Here is an 11150-nt window from a genome sequence, read left to right as displayed (position 1 = left end):
ATTTAAATAAATACTACAATAATTTAGAAATACTACTAAAATAACACTGACTTGGCTCTTTAAAATCTAAAAAACAAGAGACACATTTGGGAGACACTTTTTCTTTCAAGGTATCACGTGTACATGTTCACACCACAACTTATTATCCTTATTACGCTTAACACACGAAACAGCCTAACTGAATCAAGTCGTCCGATCGCCGCGTATGAGAGTGTAACGGAGATATATCCATGTGACCTGTTATAAATGAGGCTTTCTGTCACGTATCTCACAGACCTTGATTAACACTTCACATTCCTGCTAAATGACCCGAAACAGCTGTGTGTTGTTGTTTTGCGTCTGCGCCTTAAGCGATCCTTTAAAATATAAGTCCTTAACATGATTTACCCGAATAGCCCGTGGTCCAGGACCAATTTTCTTTCCGACCTCGAACAGCATTCGCTTAAAGCTTACGGTTATGCTTAGTGCCATCATTGCCATTGATTGTAGAGGTGAGTTATTAGGTTTAACCTTAGGGACATGGTTCAGCCTGTGATTGATGGATGCTGATCCTGGAACTTATCGTACTTGGGTAAATCGCGTTATGAGTTATAGTTTAGTATGTCATCAAATTTCATTCATATTTGACCCCAAAAGAGAAATTTTCTTTAGCATGTGAAAATTGCGCTTTGCATAAATCCTCATGCATTCAAAATAACTATCATGTTCGTTACTGAAAATGATCCACAATGCAAAAAAAAAAAAAGCTTCATTTTCTGCATGCAAATATAGCAAACATTTTATTTCGATTTTCTTATTTTTAAAAGTATAAGCAGTTATTTCCTTGCACAGCGTAAGTTTTATGAAGGTTAGCATACTAAACTATACCATGCTAGTTAGTAATTTGTTGAATTACTAAAAAGATGATATACCAGGAAAAAAAAATACAAAAAGACAATAAATAAATAAAACTTTAAATCCATATTAAACTTGAAAGGGTTGTACTAACATTCCCGTTATTTCTGAATGTTTTGAACATTCAAAATAGACATTTATAAAAGCAATGATTAAAAAAACATATTTTCTCGATAATAAGAATGTTAATTACATATAATTTTGCAAACGTTACGGTAACTTTACTTTTGAACATTTGTGAAACATTAATATTGAAAAAAATGTTTTAGAATAAAAAATGTTCCATTAATGTTTTTGTGATAACATTTTGAGAACCTTTTTAAAGGCCGGAGAACTTTGAATGAACATTCTATTAACGTTCATAACTTTTAGAGAGCAAGAACATTAGTTCTGAAGACCTTCCCTTTAGCTGGCATAACACAATTTGATCAAAGAACGTTAAATGTATCGTGCAAGGTCTTTAAAACTTTGAAATCGGCTTACAAAGACAAGATCAAAGAAGCTGAAATTTGACACCAAACAACTGTATCTACACGACTTGTTCTTTCAAATGTTACAAAAGGTCCGGATTCACGTACTGCAGTGGTTTGTGTGTGTTTATCTTGGACTTCTCTGTAGCGTAGCCAGTGACTTTAGAAAAGGGCATGCTAGGATAGGGATGTTCTTATAGCTAGAGGAGAGATGATGATTCACACACTCGCACACACACACACGCACACACACACGCACACACAGTGTCATGATGAGTGTTGTAGAGTTGTGATGCATTTGGCTGTTGGCTGAAGGCAGCAGATGGGTCAGCAGAGGATCCGTGTAAGCACTTCCTACCGCTTCTCTCCAGCATTAATGAGAAAACCACTTCAAAACAAACTCAACCTTTTTTTTTAATCCGCTAATGGCAGCAACAGTAGCAGCGGCCATGTTTCTACACAAAACTAGAAACTAGAGTTAATTGAGCTATTCTAAGAGAAAAGTATGCGTTTACTTGGGCATATTAGCTGTGTCAAGAATTTTGTATTTTAATTATATATACTTTTATATTATATTTATAAAATGTTTACGAATGATTTTCAGGTTAGTGGCGTACAAATGAAAATGAAATTTGTTACTGCAAGGCTTTTAGATTTTTTTATTTTGCTATGTTTGATAACATTTCACAGCAGAATAAAATATCATATATGTATATGTATGTATATGTCAACAAATCGTATTCAAAATAAAGGTTTGTTTCATATTTGCGTAGTGTGTATATTTATTACGTATATATAAATACTCACACATGCAGAATATATTTAGAAAATCTACGTACATTTCTAATTTAATCTTTTATTCAATATATGAACATAACATTTTTCTTAAATACATACATACGGTAATAAATATACACAGTATATAACGCATACAAAAATCTTTATTTTGGATGTGATTAATCAGTTTGCTAGAACTAAATTAGAAACAAAGGAGGCAGTTCCGCTTTGCATGTAAAGCTATGATTATACGTTACACTGCAAACAAAGAATGTTTTTTTTATTTTAAATACATTTTACTATTTATTAATGCATCGACCTGTGTTTAAATGCTTAATGGTATTAAAAGCATATATGTTACCGAAGTAGTAACGTATAATGATTGAACAAAAGTCTCTGTCTCTCTTAGGCTTGGCTGCAGAGGTATGGCTACCTCCCTCCCACAGACCCCAGAATGTCCGTCCTGCGGTCAGAACAGACCATGCAGTCTGCTATCGCTGCCATGCAGCGCCTCTACGGCCTTAACGTCACCGGTGAACTGGATAAGAACACCATTGAGTGAGTAGCAGTTACACTCTCACACGGTCACTCAATCCAGTATCAACTGGTCAGACGTTGTTCTTCTCAGAGACTCTTTTAACATCATTGTATGTGTATAGCAAAATAAGTGGCCGTACTTTAACACTACAAAAACCGTCTCTACCGACACTAGTGATGTCAAAGTCATGGGTTCAAATAATAGACCTAATAGATCTTAACTGTGGTAGTGTCATATTAGTGTCACAAGTCTTTTTTTTGGTTTAAAACATCTGAGAAATGTAAATGTAAATTTAGAGATAAGCATAAACCACTCCAGACTAGCTTAAAAAATTACTTTAAGGGTAAAGGATGGGCAATTACCTGATTTTATTTCAAAAATGCCTTTACAAACTGCTCAACATCTAAAATGTGATATGATAAATGCATGTCTGAATATAATGTACAGCAGTGATTCCCAACCAGGCTCTTTAAAAAAAAAAAAAGTTCTTTATTGGCATCTAACAGTTCCATGGAGAACTTTTAACATCCATGGAATATTTAAATGACAGAAAGAGGTTCTTTATAGTGAAGAAAGTGTTTTGGATTTATTTTCTCTTCTATGGAAAACTGTGGAAGACGGTTTTCGTGACTTGATAAAAAACAGTTGCAAGTTATAAAGTCAGAATTGAATGTCTATCACACTTTGCGAATTTGTGTTATGCAATTCTGAGAAAAAAGTGAGATCAAAAGTCTCCAAATCTCCAAAACAGTTATTGAAAGGGACTCAAAGCTGTCTTTAAGGGCATGCAGTTGGGAGACACTGATGTACAACGCCTGGCCGCTAGGATCCTGGTGATGTCATAACTCTTAACATGATCTTTTTGTTTCCTTTTTGCTTCGGCATAGTGATATCACCATAAGGTGAGGCTGACTTTTCTCTTGTGATTTGTTTGTTGCTTTCAAAACCAAAACTGTCTCGGCTTCTCTTTCTCTGCTTGAACTCCAATCGATCAGTTTTATGAGTACGGTATCATATTAGTTGAATAACTGGCCGATATTTGGCCTCTAGATATTCGTCTTTAAAACACCAAATACTGTTAAATACACAAGTGGATTTATATGTGATGTTGATATGATGTAAATATTGCTTCATATTTTGGAAACCTCATGTATTTTGAGAGGTTATTAATGAACATTTTAATGTCGCGTAGAAGCTCAGACAGGCTGGGCTGAATGTCACTAGTGTGGAGCAATGAAATATTAATGAATCTGCTTATTTTTCTCTCTCAGCTGGATGAAGAAGCCACGATGTGGGGTGCCAGACCAGTTCGGCGGTGCCTCGAAATTCAGCGTCAGAAAAAGACGTTACGCCCTAACAGGGCAGAAATGGCAACATAAACATATCACATACAGGTTAGTTACAAAAACACACTTTTACTTTGCGTGTATGTGTGTGTGTGTGTGCGTGTTCCTGGTAAAATATGTAAACATCCTCAAAATGTTTAGAAGCAAAATAAAATACTAAGAGAAAGCGCATTTCTCTTGCTTTTCTTTGAANAAAAAAAAAAAAAAAACGTTTTGCCAATGGGGTAAGAAAAGCAGACTCACTTTAAAATATGTTGTCTGAAAACAAGTTTTAATATCTTACGCAATTTTGTTCCTCGTGTATAAATGCGTCTTGTTTTAAGGATGTTTAAATGTATTTTGTGGAAGATGACACTAATACTGATTAAGGAAATGATTTTTGCAGTGCCAGCAGCAGCGCTGAGATAATTAGGTTGTCAGATTCTTCTCATGCCAGACTCCCCTCGCTAGTCCTAAATCACTCCGTCCAACATTCCCGTCTCTTCCCCTGTCCCAACTGGCCTCTTTACCTCTGTCTCTACAAACCTTTATTAGAACGACTAGATTAAAGGATCTAGTTGCTCTAAATTATTCAAGCCAAATATTTTTTTTTAATTGCTTCAACTCTTATGTACGCGCATGCAGTACTGCGCTTCACAAGTTGTTCGTGTTTTTAAAAAAAGTCTAGTAATGCTGCTTTAATTTTACCCAAAGAGTTCATTTTGGAACCTTAAAGGTGCATATAAGTACTGAAAGTGTGCATATTTGAACCTAATAGGTACAAAAGTGTACCTTTTGAAAAGGTACCTCCCCAGTGACAGATTTTGTACCTTTAGTTATATATCTATTTTAACTGATTCGTTTATGTGACGCAAAGCTGAATTCCTCCGGTCTTCAGTATCACGTGATCTTCTAAAATTCCACGAAAAAACATTATTAGAAATCTAAAAACAGTTTGTGCCATATACAGCATCTTTTTTGACCTGCATGTCGTTATATAACCCCGGCGACAAGCGATTTGTATTGTTGCGACATGCATTATACTAACACAATGCTCTCTATCAATGCAATATTTCTTTGATAATCCCTCAGCTTACGCATATATGACCTATATTCGGATATGACTATATAACATTCGCCCTAAAATAATCTGCTTGACAGTACTGACAGCTGTGACAGTTAAACTCACACCACTATAGAACATAAGCAGAAGTTTATCCACCTAGAAACACAGTCCCGCCTCAGAAGGAGGGTTCAGGCAGCCGAACAGCTCGAATAACAAATATACTGAATAATTCATGTAAGTGCTTTAACGAAAAAAAAAAACTCAAGCTTCACATTTCTGCTTTTAAAAACTCTCTGGGCTGCTCTGATTGTGTTAATGTACAGCAAAAGTGTTTTTGCGAGCTGATGGACGAGGCGAAATTACAAAAGGCCAGTGTTTCTTTTGATATGACATAAGTCAAACAATACAGCCTACTGAGAAAGAGAGAAAAAAAGGAGAGCGATAGAGAGAGATTATGATTATGTAATGGAATGGTGGCTTTAGGCACGAGTGTGTATGTGTGTGTGTAGCCAGGCTGAGCAGATGGGTAGGCAGATGTTCCCCTCAGCGCTCCCTGCTCTCTGTCTTGATCCAGACTGTACCACCCTTCACCTTCCCCCAACCCTGGATCATACCATGTGCACTTACACACACACACACACACACACACACACACACACACACACAAGAGAGAGGCCTCTCCTCATCCTTATGGTATAACAGGCACAAATAGCATCACTGTATGTGTGTGTGTTAGTCTGGGCTAATTGAGTTGGTCTCAAAGCAGTCTGTGTTCTCATAAGCACTGACACACACGCAGTCATTCACGTAACTGACATAGTTTCAATATCGCCCGAGAAGGACTTGAAAGAACAAAGCGAGGTGTTGTGTATTCAGCGTCTCTTTCGTGTGAGTCCTTGTATTTGCATGGGTTTAGATGGTATAATACCACGTTTCCCCCCCTTTGTTAACCGTTGATGCCATCCTACGCTTTTGAAAATAACATTTTCCTATCTGAATTCACAATTTAGTGGCTTAAAGGATGCCCAGGGTCCATTTCGAGCTCTGTGGAATGCGTTTGTTGCTTTTCTTCCTCTTTTGAAATTGAAAGTCACTGCAAGTACACTGAACAAATATAGATCTTAATATATTCTATATTTATTTTAGCATTTTATATTAAAATATTTTTTAAAAATCAATACACATTATCAGTATTATCATTATTATAACATATTTTTGCACTGGCATGAATTGTTTAGTAAAACTATATTCATGATTTAATATTAAATTAGGTTTTAAATAGTCTAAATCTATTTGTTTAAATACTTGTAATTTATATTTAGAATTATATCAATGACTTTCAAAACGATTCAAATTGAGTTTAAAAAACATAACTCTGTTTTCAATTAATAATGGAAATCTTTTTACATGCTTTGGCCATTCATTTACATGGCAACTGCTTTTTATGGGCCTGACAATGCAAACATTTGAAAACAGGACCATTAAGACCTCCATGCGATCTAAAAGTTTGTGCTGTCAAGCAATTAATAAAAGTTTTGTACATAATATATGTATGTGTGTTGCATTTATTGCAGCATTATCATAACATTTATTTTGAATGTGATTAATCATTTTACAGCACTACTAAAAATTTAAAATTCGTGGAATTTTGGTCGGGAATGAGTTTTAACAACTTGGTTATCAATACGTGAACTTTTTAAAAACACAAATGTTTTTTTTCTGTTTTTAGTACATAACTGTCATGTAAACATTACCTCAATTTGATTCTGAAAGGCACACAAACCCTGCTTAGTTTAGTGGGCAGTATCCCTGCTGTTGGATTTTCCATGGAAAGATCTCCTTCTGGTGGTGGTGGTGTAGCCTTGTGGTTAAAAAGCTGGGCTGCTAGCCAAACGGTTACAGGTTCAAACCCCAAAAGACACGATCTATGAATTATAACCATTGTGCCCTCTTGACAAACACTTAACCCCTACCTGTCGCCGTGATTTAACGCGGTTAGATTGTGGAAATGGTTTCCACCGGCTCCGGTCATCAACCAAGTGCTTTCTGGCATCCTGACTCGATGCAAATTTATGCTTCTTTTCCCAGTGATTTTTTTTTTTTTTAAAAGCTGAATCAATTTTGTATGTCACACATGATAAACATGGCAGGAAGGTTTTGCAAAACACCTCGCGTGGCTCTAACAAGCAGCCTTCAGAGCGGCTGAGCTGAAAATCCAAGCCTAGAGAGGAAAAGAAATATCTGAAGGGTCATGAAGTTCAAAGACAGGATTATGATTTCTGGGAAGTACAGCTGAGAAAGACAAGAAAAATACATGAACGGTGCAAGCCAGATGTTGATCTAATAGTTTGCGCTCACAGACGGAACAACTGTATGCGGATGATATCCAAACCCCATCCTGCACCACCTGGAGGGAATGAGAGAGAGAGAAATAGAGATAGAGAGCTTAGGTTTCCGTGAGATATTATGTCTTGTAAATATTTTAAGAGGCACTGCTTTAATACAGTTTAAATTTCTCAGCACATTTGAGAAAACAGCTGCTACTGAGTTGATTGAGAGTTTTGGCTAATACGCTATAGACACAAGCACTGCGCTGTACCTGACAGTCATGCTTAAGGATGTAGTGTATAAGAAGAGAAGGTATCTCAAGTAAATGTTAAAGTAACCCATGGGAAACATCTCAGACAGAAATTCTAATGTAAATGATATTCAATGTGCGTAAGAATCAGAGTCTGCGTGAGAAGATGAATCAGAAAGCGAGTCGGAATTTTGACCAACTGTTTTGTTTCAGATTGATTTGTGAATGAATCATTCAGATAAACTGTAAACCAGGAAATGATTCAATAGAACTGTGGTCTTTTGTGAATGTTGTAAAGCAATGCTTTATATAAATCACTTGATACCTTATGTGAACAACATGAATATATATATATATATATGTATTTGATTTGCTTTTATTTATATTTACTTAGTTTTTTTAGTTTTAGCCATCTTCTTGTGATTTCTTTTTCATTTTAATTTATTTAGTTTTAACTTTAACTTATTTTATTTCAGTTAGTTGCCTAGAATTTTTTTTTTTTTGCATTTTATTCCAGATTTTCCAAAAACAATAAAGCTAGGGAAGATCTGATTCCAGTGAATCAGTTCATTTGGAATGTTTGTGCAAATTAAGCTGTTCAAAAAGAAATGATTCACTTGATTTGAGTATCTGCAAGTACTTACCCGTTCATTTCAAAAGATTTTGCCCCTTTAAGTTAAGGCTAGATGACTTGCAGGTAGCCTACTTTTTCAAAACATTAGCTTGACTTCAGTGTACAGTCTTACAATAAGCCCACAACTGATATAACCTATCCAAATGGAAATTTGTTATCCATTGTCAATGGGAAAGCGCCCAGGCAAAATTGCTCAAAAAGTTGCCCCGTGTATCTTGGTGGCTTCTTCATCGCTGACTCCAACACATTACTACATTAGAAGTAGCTCCATAAGACAGAGCGGCTCAAAGTTGCTTCCTTCACAAACTCAGTCCAGAGACAAAAGCAAACGCTCTTTTATTTTCGTTTTATTTTACGTATATCACCAGTAGGACAAAGATAAAGACCTTCTTCAGTGTGTTAAAGAGCTTAAAAACACATTCGAAACACATCATACACATCATTAAAAAAATATGAGGTTTGAAAATATGCCCACATCAGGCGGCTTTTGTAATGCCGTGAGCTGTTGGTAATCCTCAGTAAAAAAAATAAACCCTGCTTCACCTGTAGAACCTCCAGCAGAGAAGCAGGAGAAGCAGTGGTTCTTTGTCAGCTTCTCTTTCTTTCTGCAAGATTTCATGGAGAGAGATGCACTCGCTCTGTTCCAAAAACCCAGTGAGCTGCCTATGTAGACAGCATTTTAAGTCATTTTCCAAGTGAAAATTGTTCCAAAATACCTATCCAATATTTTAAGCCTGCAACTATACAGTTACTTTAGTCGTATATGATTACATTATTTATTAATATTTTGCATTAGTTAACATTTTATACTTTGTTTTATTTTCATTTTCAAGTTTAAGTGTTCTATTTAGCTTCACTAATCTTTCAATTTTAGTTATTTGGTAAAACTTTATTTTAAGGAGTCCTTGTTACACATGTAATTACTTTTATAATAGCAATTAATTATGCATAATTACATGCAGGTAACCCTAAGCCAAACCCTAAACATTCATTAAGTAAACATAGTTAATTAAATAAATAATTACACCGTAACAAGAACGCTTTTAAATAAAGTGTAACCAGTAATAGTAATCTTATGTAATAAAGCAGTAACTACATATGTATTACTAATTTATTATTAATTTTATAACTTTATTATACNATTTTATTCAGAACCAAAATATATTGATGAAAAATATGTGAATTGCAAACTCTATTGCAATCAAACGTTCTGTCCATTTCATAATGTGCAACACAGATTTGTTTATTTGTTCATTATATGTAAAATACACATTTTTTGATTGTATTCTTCCCTTCTTTCCAGTATAAAAAATGTCACGCCTAAGGTAGGAGCGGAGGAGACCCACAATGCCATTCGCCGGGCGTTCGATGTGTGGCAGAATGTCACGCCGCTGCGTTTCGAGGCAGTGCCCTACAGCGACCTGGAGCGCAACAAGAAAGATGTGGATATTACTATCATTTTCGCCTCAGGTTTCCACGGCGACAGCTCCCCCTTCGATGGAGAAGGGGGCTTTCTTGCACATGCCTACTTTCCCGGTCCGGGGATCGGAGGAGACACACACTTCGATTCGGATGAGCCCTGGACTCTGGGGAACCCTAACCATGACGGTACGTAAACCTGGTTATATTAGTCGCGTATAAACCCAGCTTTACTGAAGAATAAATCTCAGCACACTCTCCATTAAAGAAAATAACTTCATATGAGCTCTGCTTTTCTAAATTGCTCTAGAAAATGATGGAGTATATGGATTTGGTCAATTTTAACTGATATGTTCCCATTCCTGTTCAACGATTCATTTTCCAAACTCCTCCACTGATTGGTCGATTTCATTAAAGCAGTGCCACCTAGTGGCAAGTAGTGAATTTGCGTTTTCATTCAGACCAACAGGAAAAGACCAACAAGTGGGCAGGGAATATGCTAATGTTTAAAACCGCACAATGTTTTCGTTCACTTAGAGCTGTGTTACGCATTACATGAAAGGTAATTTTCAAAAATCCATAATAGGGGCACTTTAAAGCAATTGATATTTTGGAAGGGGAACAGGTTGTAGGGAACTTTTTATCATGCAGACTAGATATTCAACAGCATAACTCTATATTTCGCTTGGTTTTCTGTTTGTGAAATAATCAGTACTTGTGACTTATTGATAAATGTTCCGCTGTTTTTCTGCCGTATCATAATTTAAAATTTTCCGTGCTGGCCTATTATCGTTGTTGCACTGATTTCAGATTTGAGCTGTGTACAAATAAATACAAACCGCCGTACATACTGACATGCTGGTCAGATGGTCTCGTTCTGTCTTGGTGGGCATTTCTTGACCAGAACAAGCTGCAGCGATTAGACATTGTGCCAAAGTCTTTCTCTGTCCAGTGTTGCCAGATCTCTAGAAAAATAAGAAACCCAGTCTGACAAACAAAGTCCAATGTACGCAAGTCAGCTCACAAGATATGCCAAAATAAGCAAGCGTGTGGGCTCACTATGTTAATTGTTGTATGGGATAAAAATGGTTTGGGGGCCAAAATCTAACAAGCCTAAATACCCAAATGTAAATATCGCAACAATGCTTCTGCACCAAGTGTTCGGAATCATAATATATTATCTGCACAGAATATATGGTGTGGAGGTAGACAGTTCAACAGTGGTGCTAAAGTCATATACACATCATAACATTTTTATATCACATCACATTTATATCTCACACAAAAACAGTGAGATATAAAGTTGAAACGAGAAACAAGTCTCAATCAGGAGATTTTAAGCGACATTTATATGATATTAAATATTGTGAGATATAAAGTTGCAACTGTGTGATATAAAATCACATTTTGAAAAAAATTATTTGTCGAGTTGTGATATGTAATGTCGAA

General features: G+C 35.9%; 1 protein-coding gene across 1 annotated transcript in view; it reads left to right on the top strand.

The window, feature by feature from the left end:
* The window catches only part of LOC122329905 (matrix metalloproteinase-24-like), a 25408-nt gene that overhangs the window by 3910 nt on the left and 10348 nt on the right, over positions 1 to 11150 (top strand). Inside the window, exons 2-4 of the mRNA XM_043226567.1 lie at positions 2551 to 2699; positions 3951 to 4073; positions 9586 to 9890. Coding sequence (XP_043082502.1) covers positions 2551 to 2699; positions 3951 to 4073; positions 9586 to 9890 — 577 coding nt within the window. The remainder of the gene's footprint in view (positions 1 to 2550; positions 2700 to 3950; positions 4074 to 9585; positions 9891 to 11150) is intronic.

Source organism: Puntigrus tetrazona, chromosome 24 (assembly GCF_018831695.1).
Source record: "Puntigrus tetrazona isolate hp1 chromosome 24, ASM1883169v1, whole genome shotgun sequence".
NCBI lineage: Eukaryota > Metazoa > Chordata > Actinopteri > Cypriniformes > Cyprinidae > Puntigrus > Puntigrus tetrazona.
The sequence above is the reverse complement of the archived record's forward strand: the minus strand, read 5'-3'. Positions and strand labels throughout refer to the sequence as shown.